This window comes from Mus caroli, chromosome 3 (genome assembly GCF_900094665.2).
Source record: "Mus caroli chromosome 3, CAROLI_EIJ_v1.1, whole genome shotgun sequence".
In the NCBI taxonomy this organism is placed as follows: Eukaryota; Metazoa; Chordata; class Mammalia; order Rodentia; family Muridae; genus Mus; species Mus caroli.
The window spans coordinates 109442469-109464696 of NC_034572.1; the positions used below are offsets into that span (position 1 = coordinate 109442469).

General features: G+C 44.0%; 1 protein-coding gene across 1 annotated transcript; it reads right to left on the bottom strand.

Annotated features, from left to right (window-relative positions):
• Positions 1–658: 658 nt before the first annotated feature.
• S1pr1 (sphingosine-1-phosphate receptor 1) lies at positions 659–5382 on the bottom strand. The gene is made up of 2 exons (XM_021157811.2): positions 4977–5382; positions 659–3322 (listed from the first exon to the last, which is right to left on the bottom strand). Exon 2 carries the CDS (start codon positions 3143–3145, stop codon positions 1997–1999), a length of 1149 nt encoding a protein of 382 aa, XP_021013470.1. The 5' UTR covers positions 3146–3322; positions 4977–5382; the 3' UTR covers positions 659–1996.
• Positions 5383–22228: the final 16846 nt, after the last annotated feature.

Below are 22228 nucleotides of genomic sequence, written 5' to 3' on the forward strand. Positions count from 1 at the left end.
GAAGAAGAAGAGGAGGAGGAGGAGGAGGAAGAGGAGGAGGAAGAAGAAGAAGAAGAAGAGGAGGAGGAGGAGGAAGTGGGAGGATCAACAGCCCACATTCCTCTTCAGAGCAAGCATGAGGCAAGTCTAGAACACATGAGACCTTGTCTTAAGAATAGACAAACCAAAAACTTACACAGCACTGACCAATTTAACATTATCACCCGTTAGCCACGTTTTCTCTTCCCCAGTATGTTGATAAAAGGCCAAGTATGTATGCTTTTGCTGCGGTGTTTGAACTGATCATTTTAGTCATAATTTAAAATAGATTTAAGACTCCATTGCTGAACTTCAGAAGGCTGTATTTTAGGGTGGAATTATCACACTTGGTTTTGTTTGGCCTCACTGCACTTTAAAATTGAAATAGTTGTATTTATTTGCTGTGGTCTTAGAAGGTTGATGGTTTTTCTCATATTCTCCACGTGTCTCTAATGCTAATTTATTGAAGTTTCTCTTCCTGAAAAAGCTAGAGTGGTTTCTAAACAAACCACATTTTTTTTCCTACCTTACTTCATCAAAGTAAACCCTTTTAACTTCTCTTAACTTTTTAAAATTGGGCCTTACCTTTAACTCCAAATCTCAGTGAATGATTTTTTAAAAAGTTCTCTTCACAAAAGAATCTTTTAAAAAATCAGTTTATTAATGTTTAAAAGTTGATAAAGCTATGTGCAAAATGATCCACAAAAGTCAGGAACCTATTAAATACTATTTTTAAAAAAAGACATTTCTTGGCTTAATTGCACTCACTGAACACCAGACTAAAGAGACTAATATATTTTTATTCTCCATAACATTTATACCCAACATCAATACCTAGTGACAGCTGAAATAAAGAATTCCTGATGTTCCCTGTCAGTTAAAGTAATGCTTTTTGAGGGGGGGTGTACAAAAGGATGGCACTTTCTTAAAACCTACACATTCAGTGGTGTTAACACAGGTTAGGAAGACGTTCAATAAGATGACCTCAAAGAAACAAATACATTCGAAAATCAGAAAATGTTCTTTAAACAAAATACAACTCTCCACCAGTTGGTTGAAATGGATCACACAACATTCTGAAATCATCAATAAAAGTGCCAAGGATGCTGTATGGGTTAGAGAAAGACAGCAAGAAACAGCTCTTGGTCTGCACAACTTAACTCTCACATTTCGCCTCATGCTGTAGTTTTTTGTTTGTTTGTTTTTTGCTTTTCCCGTATCATCTTAGATTCTGCCCAGTATAATTCAAATAAAGTAGACTTCGTTATTCTTCATTATTCTTCATTCTCAACCATTGTGGTTGTAATGGGACTAAGCAACATGTGACAGAAAAGGAACACATTTTCATCTTAAAGATGGCCTACCAAATTCCCAACAACTTGACCCAGCTTACATGGAAACTTTGGCCTCAGCAAATAGCCTTCCCAGCAAATAGCTTGCTCGCTAGAGACAATCAAGAAATAGACCCCTCCACGACCTCCCTCTGATGAACAAAAGTCAGGCAGTTACAATATAAAGAAGGGGTGGTAAGGGGAGACAAGGTGAGAAGAAACGGAGGATGGGGACATGTACACCACCCAACCAAGCTAAGGGCACATACTCACTTTGACATTACAGTGAGAGATCACAACACTTTCTCTTGGGACCTTAGTCTTTGAGGAGGGACCAGATGAGCCCTCTGGGAGCTTGACAATGCTAGACCTTTGGCTCAGTGCAAAATCAAAGCTCCGGGGTATGGCGGGGGGCAGGAAACCCACTGCAGGCCAGACCTGATCTCCACCCTTCCCAGTGCATTGTTCACAATTACTACCTACCTACATCATGGTATCACCAGGCCGCACATTCTCCCTTCCCTCCCTCTCTCGGGCTCCCAGTTGCTCCTTCCTTGCAGCAGTGGAGAGCGAGAGACATTTTTGAAATGCTGGGGTAGTGGGTGATCAAGTCAGAATGCTTCCCTCGGTATCAACAGCTTCCGGCTTTAGGAAGAAGAATTGACGTTTCCAGACGACATAATGGTCTCTGGGTTGTCCCCATCGTCCTTCTGGGGGTGAGAGGAGTTGTCTGATTTGCTGCGGCTAAATTCCATGCCTGGGATGATGGGCCTCTTGAATTTGCCAGCAGAGTCTCCGTTGGGGCATTTGCAACAAGATACGATCCTGATGAAGGCCCGGCGCATCTCCTTGTTGGTCAGAGTGTAGATGATGGGGTTGGTACCTGAGTTCAGCACAGCCAGAACCAGGAAGTACTCTGCTTTGTACAGGATGTCACAGGTCTTCGCCTTGCAACCCACATCTAACAGTAGTAGGATGAAGAGAGGGGCCCAGCAGGCAATGAAGACACTCAGGACAATGATCACCGTCTTCAGCAAGGCCAGAGACTTCTCAGAACTGCGACTGGCCTTGGAGATGTTTTTGCGGAAGGTCAGGCGGCGGCTTCGAGTCCTGACCAAGGAGTAGATCCTGCAGTAGAGGATGACAATGGAAAGCAGGAGCAGAGTGAAGACGGTGGTGCAGAAGAGGATATAGTGCTTGTGGTAGAGCGGGAGCACGGTGGAGCAGCTAGACAGCGAGCTGATGCAGTTCCAGCCCATGATGGGCAGGCCCCCCAGAATGAGGGAGATGACCCAGCAGGCGCTGATCAGCAGAAAGGAGCGCGAGCTGTTGCTCCCATTGTGTAGTTTCATCTTCAGCATGGTGATGTAGCGCTCAATGGCGATGGCAAGGAGGCTGAAGACTGATGCAGAGAGAGCCACAAACATACTCCCTTCCCGCAGAAACCACTGGGCAGGCGTGAGCTTGTAGGTGGTGGCCCCAGACAACAACAGGTTAGCTGTGTAAGCCACGCCTGCTAATAGGTCCGAGAGGGCTAGGTTGCCTATGAAATAGTACATGGGCCGGTGGAACTTCTTGGTTTTCCAAATAGTTAGCAAGACAAATATATTCTCTAGGATGATGAAGCAGCAGATGAGAATGAACACCACTGAAGTCAGTTTAATGCCATGGTCCTTCTCCGCCCCGATGTTCAACTTGCCTGTGTAGTTGTAATGCCGGACTATGATATCATAGTTCCCATAGTCAGAGACTGAGCTGCGGAGAGCCTTAACCTCCGGGATGCTAGTGGACACCATAGCCGCTGATTGTGTTTCCAGGAGCCCGGGGTGGTACTTCTCCAGGCAAACGCTAGAGGGCGAGGTTGAGTGAGCCTTCAGTTACAGCAAGGCCAGGTCAGTGAGCAATCCAATGCTTTTTTTTTTTTTTTTAATGGAGTTTTTCCTTGGCTGGAGAGGCCTCCGAGAAACAGCAGCCTTAAACAAGTTACAAAGAAAAGAATCAGGAAAAATGCCCAGCACACTAGCATAATTCATTCTAGCCAAGGCATTGCTCCAACTTTATTGATGATTTGTTTTAAGGATACTTGGCCAGGACACAGGGAGGATTTTTTTTTAACTCAAATTATCATTTCTAGTAACAAAACAAAAATAAACAAACAAAAGAGAAATGAAGTTAGAAAGAGAGATAGAAAAAAAAATTTACCCAGACTCTGAGGAGACAAAACCTTCCCTTGGGTCACTAAATCTACCAAGATGGAAATGAGAGCCACCTATTCTAGGTTTCGACCCCACGCCATTTCCACTGGCATTGCCACGTTCAGTGTCCAGCCCTGAGATTCCTTCAAGCGATTACCAGATCGACTGCTTGCTCGCCACCAGCCCAAGGGCCTCTTCTTACAGAGGCACCAACTGCCCATTCTGGATGCAGGGCAGACATGCATACCCCAAGACACACACACACACATACACACACACCTCAAAGAGACCAGCCCACCTTCTCGTTACCATGCCAAAAAAAAATTGCTTTGTAGGAGGTCATTTGACAAGTAAGCCGTTTTCTGGGCTCTATTAATAACTCCCTAGGAGCAGGTGTGTTGAGGGTCCGATGGTCAGAGGGGAAAGCGAGGTGTGGTGTGGGCCGCCAGGCCTTGAAGTAAACAGGAAAGCTTGGCGCCTCCGTGAAGCAACTGCCTATTCTTCTTTTTAAAATTTCTGTCTTTACTCCTCCGCCCCACCCAACCGCCCCACAAGTCCATTTATTACGTTTAAAGGTATTCGTGGAGAACCCCTCCTAAGAGATTGCAGCAAATCCTAGACGTTTCTCCATGAACTGATTGCTTAAGAAAGTTTTAACTTTAGCCAACACTTAACTTGCACACACACAAAAGTCATCCTGCTAGCGATAACGAAGCATGGCACTTTGTTTTAACTTCAGGTACATTCATTTCCAGAAACACATACTGCTAAATTTGCATGGGCACTTTTAACCTCCTCCGCTCCCCACACTCCCAACATCACCTCCTCTCAACAGAACTAGCAATCCCTAAAGGACACACAGCACTACTTCAGTTGGACACACAGCACTACTTCAGTTGGACACACAGCACTACTTCAGTTGGACACACAGCACTACTTCAAAGTACTCTAAAGTCTGCACAGTAATTGATCAACTCTATAACAAATGAAGGGGGGAGGGGACCCTAGAGACATTGTAGTCATTTCTGTGACAAAAGCTTACGAAACTCAACATTTCTCCACTGTTACCGCTACAGTCCATTCTCAGGCAATGGAAATTATTGGCGTGGTGCCTGATAATTTTGTCTACAGGATTTCAAAAATAATAAGCGTCTTCCCTTTTCTCCGTTCTAATGAATCACGGTTTCTCTAGCACGCCCTCCCCCAGTCGTTTCTATAATTTGGAAATTAATCTTTTTTTCCTAACTTCATAAACTCCGTGCCCCCAAGAAGAAGTCAGTCAAGAAGGACTCCATAGCTTCTTGATGATGCCCGGGTTCGTTTTGCTTTGTTTTTTTCTCAAAGTTTTTGTTTGTTTCGTTCGTGTTTAAAGGTTCGTTCTTGACACCTGGACGCCCCATAGCCGGAGCCTGCGAGGCTCACAACCCCCTACCTCGCTCAAGCCGGACGAAGCTGCGTCCGCAGGACTCTGGGTCTACACCGCGCGATCCGCATCTTGCTGCTGTCGGCGACTGACGGCGACCAGCTCACTCGCAAAGTTCCCTGAGCTGGGGTCCCCTCCCTCCTCAGCGGTGCACTCCAATGGCCAGCCCTGCCTGCGCTGCCCGCACCACTTTTGCAAGGCGAAGTCTCTGAGCGCCCCGCCGAGGCTGGGTGGCTCCTCTAGGAAGGGACTGGGAGGGGTTAATGCCTTTAACTCCTCCGCCCTCTGCCAGCGGCAGGGGGCCCCTCTGGGTCTGGGCTGCTAAGAAGCAGCCTCCCAGAAAGATCTGGGGCAGAGTGACTAAAATAAAACCAAATGAATAGGAGCCCCTCCGCCCCAACCAGCAGAGAGAAGGGAAGAGAAGGGGCGGAGCCTGGCAGCTCCTAAATTCTAATTCACACAACTTCCCGCAGTCCCCAGCGCGGGACCGGACTCCGAAACTAGGCATGGGGATCCCTGGGAAAACTTTTCTTCGTTGAAAAGGACAGAGGACAAGCCTGCATTTGGTAGAGGAGCTTTCTGGTCCCTGACCCCACAGCCCTGAGGATCCGTGTAGCCCGAGTGGTCCGGTGCCCTGGGGGCCACTTCCACGCGGTCAGGGGAAACCCGAGCCACTGCCCGGAGAGCCGCAGCCACGCCGCAGGGAGGGGATTCTGAAAAGGTCGGAGGAGAGCAGCCCCGAAGTACTGAAAAGCTTCTGTTCTCCACCTCCTCTTCCTCCACCCCCTCCACTCCGATCCTGGTGAAGCCTTGAAACTTGCGGTCTGGTGGGCAGAAAGTGGCTTTCCCCGGGTGCACGGTGAAGTGGGACAGGGCTGTGCTTGATGTTGGACGGGGGGTTCCCCACGCTCAGCTGAGCGCAAAGCCAGGCGGTGTGCCCCAGATTCTGGGAAGCTCAGAGGCCTTTGAGGAGGTGGGCTGCTGCCCTGGCCTCAGAGATTTTAAACAATCCAGCAGCAGTTCAGGAATGTCCACAGGGGAAAGAGGTTGCCTGTCCTTTCACCGGCCAGTGCCTACAGCCCCCTGCCTAAAGCTGGACTCCTCTCCCTGTCTACGTGATCCCCAAATCTAAAGAATCGCACCTCGTCCACATTTTTCTATTGCTAGATAATGCTAGATTGAGGCTGAAGAGGCCTTGGTCAGATTTGTCTGAGTAGCAGATTGAGGCCTTTATGCCTTGTCTGTCTGTCCTTCTGTTAAAAAGCGGTTCCACCCAAGTCCCCTGTTCGCACTGCCTTCCCACCCTGAGCAGATGTGATCACAAAAACTTCCTCTGCTGTGCAGTTTCAATTAACAGACACACCCTGTACCTGAATGAGTCAAGAGAGAAGAAACAAACAACAGACCCCTACCTTCTGGGATTTTATGAGCTTGCAAAAAAAAAAAAAAAGTAGCTGTTAATTCACATTTGCCTAGAAGCACTCATTAACAGTTTCCTACCTTACCTACCCTCAAACTACAGATCTTGCAAAACAATATGGAAACCAAGATAACAGCCGTCCAGTCTCCTCCAGAAAAGACAGAGTTTGAGACTGGTTTCATTTGAAAGAGGAGATAACTTCCGTCTATCGCAGTGCTGCAGAGGCAAGGAGTTAGCTTCCCCTTCTCCCACGAACAATTTATGAGGTCTTTAAGGGGGAACTGTGCACTTTGTTGTCCCAAGATGTGATAGCCACTGTCCCATGAAGCAATGGAGTAGCATGGGCCGTTCTATCCATGAGCAATCCCTCAGCCAGGAGAGACCTGTAGATTGTCCAGGTAGTATGTGGCAGAGATGGGTCACCAAATCTAAGTTGTCTTGTCTGTCTGCTCAAATGCTGTCAATCAGCTTAGAACTTCACATTACTTTCCTGAACAGAGGAGACTTCTGCACTTGGACTCCTTACATTTGTACTTCTGATTGTACTTGCCTTTACATGTGCATAAAACTATTACTAATGTATACAGTGTGTTCTTTTGTGGAAGGAGAGTGAAGCTCTCAAGCTTGGGTCATCCCATTCAGCTATGCTTCCATATCATTGATATACACAAATAGCCAGGCACAGTGGTGCATGTCTGTAATCTCGGAATTTGTAGAGGCAGGAAGATCAGAAGTTCAAGGTTATCCTCAGCTATATAGTGAATTGGAGACCACCTTAAGATACTTGAGACTGTATATCACACACACACACACACACACACACCAAGCACTTGGGTATATTGCAGAGGTAGACTGTTTTCTTAGTAAGTGCAATACCTTGGATTCAGTTCCCCATACTGTGAAAAGAAAAAGATAGGCTACGCATAGTGACAAATGCCTTTAATTCCAGCATTCCAGAGGCAAATGCAGGGGTAGATTTCTGAAGTCTGAAGCCAGACTTGTCTATATAGTTAGATCCAGGCTAGCCAGGGCTATATAGTGAGACCTTGTCTCAAGCAAAAAGAAAGAAGGGGAAAAAGTACTGAAAAATACTGACATTGTATAGTCAGGGTTGTTTGAAGGAACAGAACTAATGGTGGTCTGGCTGGCTAGTCCAACAATGGCTATGTCCTGACAGAAAAGCCAAGCATCCAGTGGCCAATCAGTTCATCAATCCCAGTCTGGTTCCGGAGTCCTAGAGAACTGCTGCTCATCAGCCTCCATCGAAGTCTTGAAGAGGTCGGTCCTAGGAGTGGGGAAGGGATGCCTCCGCAGCAGAGCAGATGAACTTGTCAGCTAGAGCGAAGGTGAGCAGGCAAAAAGCAAAAGCTTCCTTCTTCCATGTCCTTTTAGGAGGGCTGGCACCAAAGGGTATGCCCTAACTTTGGGGTGGGTCTTCTCACTTCAAATGATCCTGTCAAGAAAACCCCTCTCAAGCATGCTTAGCTGCTTGGGTTTTAACTGATTCCAGATTGACAACCAAGAGTCCATATGACCCATATGTAGATATAGGTCTACGTAACTATAGGTGTTAGAATCTTATGTAGCCCAGGATGGCCTCAAAATGCACTCATATTCACCATAGACAATTTCAGTTTCTGATACTCCTTCTTCTACTTCTAGTGTTGGTATTGCAGGCATGCACCATCACACCTGGCTTAAACAGTACAGGGGACCAAACCCAGGGCTTTATGCAAGCTAGGCAAATACTCTACCAACTTAGCTACCTCCTTGATGCTTCTCAGTGCCCACATTACAGACCTAGAGAAAACTTATACTTTCAGTAATTATAATCAGATTCTAAATCATATAAATGTATATGATTATTATTCTAATTTTATAAACAAGAAAAATGGGCTCTAGATATACTGAACATGTTGGTCAATGTGAGACATGACCGTAGACAGACTGTAGAATCCTAACCACCACTACCAAACCACTTAGATAAACCTCAAGTGTACTAAAGAATTACTTGTGGGAAATCTTTTCTGACCATCACTGAGGACAACATGCAAGCCTGGCCAAGTATTGTAGAGAGCACAGATGTAGAGAGCACAGATGATTTGGTAATGGTCACTGTTATTATACATCTCTGGGATGTAAAATGTGTAAGACTGTTGGGCAAATGGTAGAATCCAGCAAGGCTTGTTCCTAGACGACGCGTTCTGGTAAATTCCAGGTTTCTAGCACCACACCCTTTAAGGCCCACAGGTAGAAGACAGCTCTAAGAACTATGCCCTCCAGCTAATTCCTGGCCAGAAGTCTAGCCCTTTTTCTGCCTGGAAGCTACTCCCTACATTCCTACCTTACTAAGGACACACTTAAGGACACACTTCCGCTGTGTGTCCTGTTCCCGTTTAGGTGGCTTCACTTCAGGGTTCTAATTTCAAGGTGGCTTCCCTGCCCTTCGGTGTTTTTCCTTAAGAGTTGTCAGGTGAATAACACAGGATCCTTAAGCTATGCAGTATAGATAAATAAGTAAATACTCGTCCATCTGGGGAATAAAAGGTAAAGGAGTAAACCATGCCTTCTCTTTGCTAATTTCTGACTACTCTCTTTTCTATTTATTCCGGTTGATTTTCAACTCATCCCGCCTCTCAAGACCCAGGGAAATGCAACCGCGTTCTTTCTCATTTATTCATAGGCAAACAACCACTCTCCCATTTCTCACAGAGAAAACTGTATGATAACCTCCCTTTCCTGACTCTCGGAGTTCCAGCTCAATTTACAGAGCTGCCCCCAGCAGGTCTGTTCCACCTGCTTGACAAGTGAAACCCATTTTACTCTTAAAAAGCAAAGTCTTTCCCTATCAATCACCTCACTGGCTCCCTCAAAGCTTTCTAAGACCCGGTTCCATTGCGCAATCCCTCTTGTAAACAGTTTTTGGTTATTTCTTTTCCCAAAGATTTATTTTTAGCTTTATTTACGTGTATGTAGGGGTTCACACGGAGGCCAGAGAAAAGCATCAGATATCCTGGAGCTGGAGTTACGGGATGTCCTGAGCTGTCCCTCGTGGGTGCTGGGAACAGAACTTGTGTCCTCTAGAAGAGCAATGAGTGCTCTTAACCGCTGAGCCTGCTCCCCAGACCTCTGGCACAGCTTGGTTTCTGATATTTTTAGTTTCTCTGTATCTGTCTCTATCTATCTCCCTGTCTGTGTCTCTGTGTCTCTCTCCCTGTCTTTGTCTCTGTCTCTCTCACTCGCTCGCTTGCTCTCTTGCTCTCAGTGTGTGTGTGTGTGTGTGTGTGTGTGTGTGTGTGTGTGTGTGTGTGTGTGTATTGGGGGTGGAGAGTGTGTGTGTGTGTTCTTTTCTTCTGACACAGAATCTTACACCAGCCTCCAGTGCCTCCTGCCTCCGTTCTGAGTGCTGGGGTTACAGGAATGTGCCAGTATGTCTAGATTGGTTTTTGATGACTTTTAGCCTTCAAGTGATATCAACATCTATGTGTTTCTTATACCAAAACCTCATTGTCTTTTGCTCATCTAAGGGTTTGCCATAAGCCTTCTTGCTTGCCAACACTCCAAACTGCATAGATAAATATGGTAGATCCCTGAAAACAGACTTGGGTTCAGCCTTACTGTTGCCAGCTTTGTGCTACATGCCTATGTCTCTGCACAGTTTCCTTTACTTACTGTATCTACGGTTGGTGGTAGGCGAAGCTGTGCTATGCTCAAACTCAGGGCTTTCTCTGATGTTAAATAAGCTTTCTGCCAGTGAGCCATACCACAGCCCCTTCATTAACTTCCCGGAGGGTGATAGTCCTTCTCTTTAAGTCATTTAAAGACTTAGGGTTTCCTATCGCAACCTCAACAACAGAAAGCATTTTCACATCTCCTGTTGCTGTCATGATCTCATCTCCAACTTCTCATTCACTTCTTTCTGATCTTAGAACAGTCGTTTCATTGCATTTCTTAGATGTGCATGTTGGTGGGGAGGACACGGATGCCACAGCATGCACACGGATGTCAGCCGGCAGCTTGAGGAAGTCAATTGCCTCCTTGCGACCAAGTAATTCCTGGGGATCAAACTCATTAGTCAGACTTAGCAGGAAGTACTTGTATCCATTGAGTCTTGTCTCTGGCCTTGACAAAAACCATTCTTCATCAAGCCAATATGTGCACATCATTTAGAGAACATGAAAGAGTACTTAATTCGTAAAAACGAGTGTCTCTTCTTGGGTTCTCGATGGTCCCCAGTTTCCCACCTCCCGTAGGCAGAGACCTGGTGATGCTTCTGATGGCTATGGGGAAAAATCCCTTAGTCCTGTGTGTTTATACGTCTATAATTATATTAGTAGTATTTAATGTTATTTATAGATTTTATTTTTGCCATGCTGTAATGTCTAAAAAAATGTTTCATGATGAAATGTTGACTAATTTACTCTTAAAGACAATACTTGTGCTGTAAATGTTCCAATGCCTACATGTCTGATATCTATATCCATATCCATATCTATAACCATATCTATATCCCTGAGAATTGAAGGTTTCGTTTTGTCTTTAATGTCTAATTTTAAAGCTTCCCGAGTGCAGAATGTGACATATCTACCTTACTTCTTGTCTATAGGTGGATTCTTCTCTCCTCAGTGTTCTAGAATACTGTAACTTTCCCCCAGCCCCTTTCACCTTTTCAGTTCTGAACACTGTCTGAACTCATGTCTTTGTTATTTTCATCTTCCCTTCATTCTGCCCATCTCCGGAACTCCTATTATTCGGGTAGCAGAATGTCTGTTTCGAGTTTGCTGATCTTTCTACCCCTCCCTCACAAACACTGCTCTCACAGGCGTGTGGAAGACATATACCTTTTTGTTTTAATGGGAAAAATAAATTGTTATACAGTTCTGTCAGGCCTGATACTTACTTTATAGCCCAGGCCAGCATCCAAGCTTACAGCAGTCTTCCTGCCTCAGACTCCCAATTGTTGTAAACACGGATGTGTGCTACCATGAATATGTACAAAATACACTTTTTGTATATTCCTTTTCCTTTAAAAAATATATCTAGTTAGTTAGCTGTGTGTGTGTGTGTGTGTGTGTCTGTCTGTCTGTCTGTCTGTCTGTAATGGGGAGAACAAGTAGAAGTCAGATAGTAAATGGGAAAGTTGGCTCTATCCCTCCACCATGTGGGTCCCAGGTGGTTAGGCATGTCAGCAAGTGCCTTAAACCACTGAGGCATTTTGTTGACCCTGCATATTCTTGTATTTGCTCAATTTCCTATATACTTACCATCAGTTAATACACAGTCATAGAGTATTCCTTCAAATACATGAGAAAACACACCAAATTCATGCAGACACCTCTCTGGAGGTCTTGACTTCTGCAGTCCTGGCTGCTACCTGCCTGTCATCATGAGGTTCCCCTTACCTCTCTCCTCATTGGAGCTTCATGTCCTGGCTCTTTATCATCGTACATGTGCTACACTGCTGGTGGAACTGTCCAGAAGTTTTCTAGCTAAGGGCACATGGAAAAACTAATTCCTTGAGAAGTTACTTGTATGAAAAGTGGCTTTAGCCAGTGTTCAACTTTAAGCATTCAGCTGAGTGTAGCACTCTAGGGAGAAGTTCTTTCCCTTCTGTGAGCACTGTGAGTGTCTGACTCCCTTTCTCCCCATGCCCTCTTCTTCATATAAATGTTATACTTGCCCACCAGAGCTGGACTCTGTGGAGCCTCTACTTGAACCTGGACCTTTTTTAACCAGCATAAGGTAGAAATTATACTAATGATTTTCAGGGTAAGTCATGAAAAATAACCTCTCTCTCTCTCTCTTCCTACCTATGATGGTTTGTATATGCTCAGCCCAGGGAGTGGCACTATTTAGAGGGGTGGCCTTGTTGGAATAGGAGTGTCACTGTGGGTGTGAGCTTTAATACCCTAGTCCTAGCTGCCTGGAAGTCAGTATTTTGCTAGCTGCCTTCAGATGAAGACATAGAACTCTTGGTTCCTCCTGCACCATGCCTGCCTGGATGCTGCCATGTTCCTACCTTGATGATACTGGACTGAACCTCTGAACCTGTAAACCAACCTCAATTAAATGTCCTTTATATGCCTTGGTCATGGAGTCTGTTCACAGCAGTAAAACCCTAAGACACCACCTGTTGTCTCTCACTTCATCAAAATTGAGATTAGGATTGTGTTATACTATTCTTGATAATGTAACAAAGTACATTAGACTGAGTAGTTTTCAAATAGCACAAATGGATACCATTTCTATACACTGTGATGTCCAATATCAAGAGACAGCCAAATTTAGTTAAACATGATGTGTATGCCTTTAACCCCAGCACTCAGGAGGAAAAGGCAGAAGGATCTCTGTGAATTTGAGGCTAGTCTGGTCTCCATTGCTAGTTCCAGCCCAGCTAAAGATAAATAATGAAATTAAATTTCTAAATAGATAGAAGATAAATGGAGGGATGGATGAATGGAGGATGGATGGATTGATGGATGGATGGATGAATGGATGGATAGATGGATGGATGGATCCAAGCAAGCAAATGGAGTATGAGGGACATGGGGGTGAGGTGGGATCTTTGTTTCCAAGGTGGTACCTCTTCAGATAAGTCTTCAGATAGTTAAAGGGGCAAACTCTAAGTGTTCACATGGCCGAATATGAAAGAGCCAAGCTGCTTCTTTGTGTTTGTTTTGAGACAGGGTCTTTTGTAGCCTGTGCTAGCTATTAATCACCTAGGTCGCCAAGGATGACCTTGAACTCCTAGTCCTCTTGTTCCACCTTTTCTAAATGTTAAGATTATAGGCTTTCACTTCTCCAGTGCCCTCCCCAACCACCAACAAAACAAAACCAAACCAGGGATTTTTATTGAGTTTTTAGTCTCGTTTTTGCTTTAAACTATTTATTCTCTGAAAAGTTATACACAACATTATTTATCAAATCCACTCCCAAAGCCCCTCAGCTCTCTCTAAGCTTCCTTAGCACATCTCCCTTCCAACCTTGTGCCTTATTTATTTATTTATTTATTTATTTATTTATTTATTTATTTATTTATTTATATGAAACCCACTGTGTTCAATTAACACTACCTTCGTGATCTCAGGTATAAGGGCCATCCCCTGGGGCATGGGTTACACATCAGTACTTATACCCTAAACAAATGTGACCCTTCCTCCCCTGTCAGCCACCAATTGCCAGGAGCCTCTCATCTAAGGGTGAGCCCTCAGGAGCATGCCCCCTATCTATAATGGTATTAAACCTGGCTTGGTCTTATGCATGTCTACTGCTCCAAGTTCATGCACACAGCAACCATGTTCCATCCAAAGGACAGCACTGGGCAGCACTCCTCCTCATTCCCCCAAGTCTTTCTACCCCGATCCCCTTCTGTGATGTTTCCTCAGCCATAGGGCTGGGAGGTCAATGTAGATGCTTGATCACCCAATGGTCACTCTTCCTTAGCATTTTGATCAGTTATGAGTCTCTCCATTACCCACCCCCCCACCCTCCCCCCCACCCACACACAAACACTTTTTGTCTTGTTTTGAGACAGATTCTCTCTATGTAGCTCTGGCTGTTCTGCAACTCACTGTACAGACCAGGCTGGCCTCACAATCACAGAGATCCACCTGCTTCTGCCTTCTAGGTGGTGGGATTACAGTAGTGTAATCCATACCCACTTAAACCTTGACGGCTAAGGATTTCCACTGATTTTTCATAGCATTTGTGTTGCAATGCCTCTGCCTATGGTTTTTTACTTAGGTTATAAGACCGTAGGTTTCCATACACTTTTCTCATAGTCTCAGGCATTTGTAGTGGTTGAGCCTTCCTCTGGCCCCTCATTTTTCTTTCCTCTTATTTCACTCCTTGCTTGAACTTTTCAACTCCCAATATCCCCCTTCTCAACCTTTGTAATAAAACCCCCATATTCGACTATCTCCCTCATTCTTGCACTTCCCCATGGCCTGGCAATAGTTTCTCGCTTTCACATGTACTCCAAGCTAAAGACACAAAGGACTAGAAGCCAGGACTCTCATGAGAATACATGAGTATTTATCGTTCCTTCTTTATTTCTTAAGTGACTCCAACAATGGATTCTTTAGTTTCCATGAATTTGCAAATTTTCTGTAGTGTTAACATCATAATGTTAATGTCTAGCTTTATCCCATGGGGCCCAGATAGAATACAAGGTGTTATTTCAACTTTGCTGTATCTGTTGAGACATGTCTTATGTCCTAATATGTAATCAGTTTTAGAGAAAGTCCCATGGTCTGCTGAGAAGAACGCATTTTTTGTTTGTTTGTTTGTTTGTTTGTTTTGGTCTTTTCTTTGTTTCTTTGTTTTGTACACAACATCTCTGACTGTCCTGAAGCTTGCTCTGTAGAGCAGGAAGGCCTGAAACTCACAGATATCTGACTACCTCTGCCTCCCAAGTACTGGGAGTAAAGGTGTGTGCCACTACAGTCTAGTTAGAATGCATATTTAGTGTTTGAGTGGAATGGTCTGTAGATGCCTATTAACTCTGTCTTATTTATGATGTTACTTAAAATTCAATGTCTTTCTGTTTAATCTTTGTCTAGATGAATCTGATTATTAACGAGGGTGGACTCTGAAGTTACCTACGACCTCTGTTTTGGAGTTAATCTGGGATTGGACATCTAGTAATATTTCTTCTGTGAAACTGGGCACATGTATGTTACGTTTGTAGTAGCTTCTTGATGGATTGTTCCTTTAATGATCAAATGACTTCCTTATGTCTTCTGATACGTTTTGAGATAAAATCTATTTTGTGAGATGTTATGAAAGTTACAATTGCTTGGTTTTTATTCCCCATTTGCTTGGATGACAGCAAGGCAAGGAGAAAGAATTGGATGACCCTTTTATACTAAGAGATTTTTTTAATCTTTGATCATGCAAGATATTTTTTCCTTGGAGGAAACAAAAAGATGGATTTTATCCAATCTGTTAGTCTGTGTCTTTTTTGGGGGGGGGGGGAATTGCAACCATTAGTATTCAGGGTTATTGGAATTCACTTTCATCTCTGCCATCTTGTTGATTTGTGGCCCTTTGTAAACATCTTTTGATGAATTGTTCTGGTATTCTTTATTTACCCCCCTGTGACCTCTTATGGTGTTTATGCTTCTCTTCAGTCCAAAGTATTCCTTTGAGTATTCTCTGCAGATCTGGCTTAGGGAATCATAAATTCCTTTATTCTGTTTCATCATGAAAGTTTTAATTGCTCCTTTAACTTCCGTAGATACTTTTGCTGAGTATAATGGTTTAGATTGGAAGTTGTGGCCCTTGAGAACTTGGAACACATCTTTCCAGGTTCTTCTGAACATTAGAAGTTTCTATCCATGATTAGCTGACATTCCTATGGGCTTTCTTTATAAATGGCTTAACCTTTTCTCTTTTACAGCTTTTAATATCCTTTTTTGTGTTCTGTGTTTCTAAAGCTTTGACTATAATATGTCATAGGGGTTTTCCTTTCAAGTCCTGTTTATTTGGCATTCTATCGACGCTTGGACCTGAGTGAGCCGCTCTTTCTTTAGACTTGAAATTTTATCTCGTATAATCTTAATGAAAATACTTTCAATGCATTTCTTCTGACATACTTTCTTTCTCCTAAGCTCATGATTTGAAGGTTAGATGTTTTCACAGTCCTCCCAAACTCTCCAGTGTTCCATTCATGCATTTTAAAAAGGTTGTCATTGACCAGTACTGAGTGATCCAACTCTCTTCCCTTGTCTTCCAGTCCCAATCCTGCTTTACACAGTCCATGCTCTTCTAAGCCTTTCCATCGAGGTTTTTGTTTGGCTGGTTGCACTTTTTTATCTCCAGCATATTTCGGTTTTACTTTCTTCAGCACTTATTTCTTCTCTATTGAATTCCATTTCATATCATATATTGACTTTCCCATGTTGTTCCGTCCTTTGCTTTAATTCTCTTGGAGAACAATTGCATTTCTAAGAGCCAGTTGATGATAGTTATGGTCATTCTCTTGAATTCCTTGTCAGAATGTCCGTCCTTCTAGGCCATTCATTCTGGGGGCCTTTACTATGGGTTAGTAATTTTTGGAGGAGATATGTTGTCTTGGTTTTCTGTGTTGTTTTTGTTTTTGTGCTATGGCCTGTGTATCTGGAATTAGGTAAGTCTTTCTTTACTTCTTTCTGTCTTCCTTCCTTCCTTCCTTCCTTCCTTCCTTTCTTTCTTTCTTTCTTTCTTTCTTTCTTTCTTTCTTTCTTTCTTTCTTTCCTTCTTTTCCAGTTATTTTTCTTCTTTCAAAAGAGACATTTACAATGTTCAGGAAGGTATTGTATTCCTGATGGGACTAAGTCATAATAGGTTTGAGAATTAGGTAAGTCTTTCTTTACTTCTTTCTGTCTTCCTTCCTTCCTTCCTTCCTTCCTTCCTTTCTTTATTTCCTTCTTTCTTCCTTCCTCCCTTCCTTCTGAGAGCTGCTATTGAGTTCTACAGTATCTATTCAAAATTTGGCTCTGAAAGTCAGCTATAGTCTGTTTAATGGCTATGGCTTCTTGGATCGAGAGCTGAACTGGAGTTCCCAAGGCAACTTACACCGTTCTATCTGGAGGAAGTAAAGTCTTTCACCTGGTCTGAGAGGTTTGTCAGGCACCTTGAAAGAGTTCATCTAAGGTGGCATTGATGCCTCTAAATAGAAGCCAAGTCCTCACTTGATGCTTGAGATGTGAAGCAGGCAGTGTACCTGTGAGGGGTGGCTTTGTGGGCTGAACCCAAACAGGCAAAGCCAGAAGGTCTCTTACTTGTTGTGTGAGGCCCTGCAAGCAGGCAACTAGCAGGTGATTGGTGTGTGGATGTGGGGGTGTGTGGGGGTTGTTTAGGGAGCTGCTGGTGAAGAGGGATTGTCAGAGGGGTAATGGATAGGACTTTGGGAGTGCTTAAGAGATACAAGAGGTCTCTGGAGGAGGAGACACAGAGTCCTGGTGAGCAGAAGGCTGGTATGGCGACTCCTTAGGGAGGGGCCCATAGGAAGTTGGGTATTGGGATCCCAAAAGGTTTGTGGTTGGAGTTTTGGGTGACTTTTTAAAAATTAGGACATTAGACCTACTACCAAGAAAGATGCCTCCTGACTCAGTATCATCCCAAAGACCTCAGCTTCTTAAAAACTTGCTTGTCCCTGGTGTCCTCTCTTGAGTCCCCTCTACCTCTTTACCATTTCTCTCGGGGCTTAAATCGCAGCATAGTCACTTTAAACAGACATAGCAGTGATATGGGCAAAGGATGAAGATAGCCAAGGAGCTGCCATGATTTCTGCCATAGCTGCTTAGGATTTCTAATATACTAAAAGAAAACTTTGAAATGTCCCCTATTAACTGAAGCCTTAGTGGGAGACACTGAGTCACAAGCGTGCATGCCTTGGGCCATTTCTAGATTCCTCTCTCTTGGGATTGGCAGGAGATAAGTATGCTAGTGCACGCTTCTAAATTTAGGGGCATTCTGCTGTTAACCAGCCCAAGTCAGCCAGAACATCACTCTTTACCCTACCCTGCTCTCCCCAACCCCTCACTGCCAAAGCTTTTAAGATCCTGTCTTCATCTTGAATATTCTGAAAGTTCACAAAGATCTATCATGGTCAAACTCGGTTTTCCTCCTTACATTGTCCCAAGGAAATCCCAAAGTTTCGTGGACACTTCAATTTAAAAATTTAACTCAGCTTAGAATTAGTGCTTTGGCCAGGGGGCGTGGCTCTGCAGATGTGTTGTCTCACTTCTTCAAGTCTGGGTTAATCCCTGATACTATAAACGAAACCTCAAGTATCAACCGACTCAGGAGTTCCGCCATCCAAATGGCACAGATTTCTAGTAAAGATTTCAACACCCACAAATTAGCAGACAGTTGAGTGCCTTCCTTCATGCAGTGAGTTCTCAGCTTTACCTCACGGCCCCGATTCACACATTCAGCAAAGGTTTACTTAAAACTTCCTTTTGTTTAAATATTTTAAGAAGAAAACAGGCAATCAGAGTTTTGTTTGTTTGGTTGGTTGTTTTTTGTTTTTTTTTTTTTTTTTTTTTTGAGACCAAGTCTCATTAAGTCGCTCTGACTGGCCTTGAATTCACAGAAATCCCCTTCCCTCTGCTTCTTGAATTTTAAGATTAAAAAAGAAAAAAAAACTTTTCCCCCTTTTTAAAAAGTTTTCTTTATCCAACCTCATCTTGCATTCCTTCAAGGTCTTTGTTTCTTTTAGTTTCTTTCACGTGAGCTGAGTTCACTGGTGGCCCTTGTCTGTCTGTCGTCTGTTCAGATTTGAGTCACACCCTAAAATGACAAGACAGCATGTCTAGGCACGAATAAAATCCAAGAAAGCAGCGATCACTGGAAGGTGACCTGACTGAGTCTGACAATCAGAGACTCCTAACTACAGCTATCTTTAGGTTATTTCTTAGGCAGTCAGAGCAAACCCTTCCATCCTTTCTGGAGACTATCAAGCTAATCTGGAAAATGTGAGGCCTGGAATTACCTTCCCATTCAGCACAGACTTCCACGGAAGCTACCACCTTCACCTTGGCCTTCCCCTCTCAAAGTCATTAGCTCAAACCCTCTAATCCCAGCCTTCTGCAGTTCACTAGACACAATCCACCTCCCGACAGGGCTGGATGGAGATCGTATTTGGCAGAAGGAAAGACCTAAGGTTCCACTCTTGTTGTTGACATGAGGTTCAGTGGCCTTAACCTTTTGATACTCTGTCTCCGACCTTGATTTTCTCTTTGAGACAGAATTTCATCCCTTACTTATCTGGAACTCAGTATGCAGCCCAGGCTAGCCTGGATCTCACAACACTCCTCAGACTTTAGCATCCCCAAAAAGTTGGAATACAGGCCTGTGCCACACACCTGGCCCCACCTTAACTCTCTAAGCCTGTTTTCAAAGGTGCTTGGGTCACAGTTGGGTCTCTTTTGGTGTTCTGGTGAGCAAGTCGGCTTCCTTCTGTGACCTGTGCCTTGTAGCTGTCTCTGGCTTCCTTGGTTCCCCTGATCAACGTTCATCTTTCTACTTTTCAGCTTCCAGAATTAGGTAGCTGTCATCTCTTCTTATCTGAAAAAATCTTCTTTGTTTACAAAGAAAGAAATCCCGTTGCCATGACACCACCGAAAGTGTCAGCTCGGAGGGAAGTGAAAGTGCTCACCATCTTTGAACAGAGGTCATTTCTATTCTTACTTCAGCCTGTGCCTTGCCCTTTCTGATGTCACAGGTCTCCTGAGAGAGTTCAACACTGGCAATACTTGTTCTGACAGAGCTTGGGAGCCTGGGCATGGCCAACCACCCTCATTCGAAGCCTCCACATGCCCTTCTGCATCTGTGCTCTCTCCTTTATTCTGATCTTGATCACTCTTTCTCAGTGCTTTGAGCAGGACCTTTCTGCGCTACAGATGCTGTCCTATCTCCAGTCACATGGGGCAATGGCACTGCCTGAGTTATGTGTCAAACAGTGTCTAAATAAAAAATGCACAGGTAAAAATTCACCCTCTCAACAACTCAATGACTGAGGTTTTACCAAGTAACACATTTTACTGATGAGGAAGCCAGCCACCTAGAGCTTGAGTAACTGAAGTGGCTTTTAAACTACTGGGCGTATTACCTCTGCAATTGTGTACATGTATGGTGTCCCTTCATATCTATACATACATTCCTAGACTTCCTCATCTACCCAGAGTCTGCCTACCTACTATATACTGCTTTTTTTTTAATTTGGTGTGTGTGTGCATGTGTGTGTGTGCATGTGTGTGTGTGCATGTGTGTGTGTGTGTGCATGCATGTGTGTGTGTGTGTCTGTGTGCATGTGTGTGTGTAGAGTTTGTAGAAGTCACTTCATTCCTCTTACCAATTGTAAGTCCTGGGTAACAAACTTACTTGATACAATCAAGGTGAGAAAATCCATCCTAAATGTCAGTCACACCATTCCTCAAGCTGGAATCCTAGCCTGAATAAAAAAAGATACAGGGAGCTGAGAACCAAAGCCCATTGCTCTCTGCTTTCTGTCTGTTGCCGGCTGCCCCGGCTCCTGCATCAGGCCTCCCACCATGATGGACTGTACCCTCAGATTCTGAACCAAAATAGCACCTTCTTCTTGTAATTTCTTCCCCCAAGTATTTTGTTACAGCAAAGAGAAACGTAATTACTATAGCCTCGGTGAGAAAGACCACACTGAATGTTCCTGCTGTTGAATGCAGCCGTACCTACCACAGGCCACCTCAACCATAACGACCAACCGGAAATCTCTCTGCAACTGTAAGCCAAACTAAGTGTTTGTTTGTATGTGGTGAGATAGGGTTTCTCTGGATAGCACAGACTGACTGCAGCCTCACTGGGTTGCCCAGGCTAGACTTGAATTCTTGATTCTCCTCCTTCAGCCTCCCAAGTGCTGTGATTACAACTGTGGGCCAACACATTCAGTTTAAAGATTGTGTGTGTGTGTGTGTGTGTGTGTGTGTGTGTGTATTGTACATTAACTTATACATATTGGGTTGGAAGAGGGTTCAGGAGTTAAGAGCGCCTGCACACGGGCAGAGGATTCAGGTTGGGTTCCTGCACCCACAAGATGACTCACAATTGCCTGTGATACAGTTGCTACAATGAACGTGGTAACGCAGATGCATCTTCCATCTCCTTGCTTGTGACACAAACAGCAGTGAGAGCACTGGAACGAAGGGAAACTTTGTTTCCAGCTTACTGAGGAGCCTCCCACCCCCCACCCCACCCACCGTGCTGTCTTCCAGTTGTCTCTCCTAAGTTGCATTCTCACCAGGAATCCACAGAAACTCTTTGTACTCACATCCTTTTCTCAGTGCGTGCCACCTACTGTAGCCAACAGTAGCCAGTCTCACTATCCTTTGTGCTTTCATTTTTCTGGGGCTGAGAGATACTGAGTATTGTCTCATCCACGCTTAGATGTTTTCATGTCTTTTGCTAAATGGTTATTTGGGTTTATTTCTTTCTCTATCTCTGTTTTTTCTTCCTCTTACATGTTCTAGGTTACCTGTTTGTGGATGTACCATTTCCAAATATATCCTGCCATTTTATTGGCCTTCTCTTCCTTTCCCTATGACTATTCCCTTTGTTTAAGAAAGCTTTTTTTTTTAAGTGTGTGTGTGCGTGTGTCTGTGTGTTCATATGTGTTCATGTGTACACATGTACAGGCCAGAGATTGATGTCAGGAATTTTCCTCAACCATTCTGCCTTCATTTATTGAAACTCACTCAATCTAAAGCTCACAGATTGAGCTAGGTTGGCTGGCCAGTAAATTCCAGAGACCTGTCTTTGCCTCGCTGGTACTGGCTTGTGTGTTTCCTGGCTATTTGCATGGATGCTAGGGATCCAAACTCAGTCCTCATGGTTGCCTATAGTCCATTCTAATGATTTTTGCTCCTGTTGCTGCTACCGTTGTTTGTTTCATTTGTTGAAAGAGAAGGTCTCATGGATCAGGCTCAAACTCCGTATGTAGCCTAGGATGACTTTCAACTTCTGATCTTCCTGCCTCTAGATGTGCACCCTGTGCTGGTTGTGCTTTGTGTTGTTGTTGTTTTCATTTTGTTAACTTGATACAGGTTAGAGTTATCTGGAAAGAGGAATCTCAATTGAGAAAATACTTCTACCAGATTGCCTATAGACCATGTCAGTAGGGCATTTTCTTGAATGGTATGAGAGGCCTAAACCAACTTGGGGCAGTGATACTCCTAGACAGGTGGTCCTGGGTTTGTATAAGAAAGACGGCTGAGCAAGGCATGGAGAGCAAGTGACTAAGCATCGTGTCTCCATGATTCCTGTCTCCATGTTCCTGACTTGTGGTCCTCAAGAAACTACAACTGTAAGCTGAAATAAACTT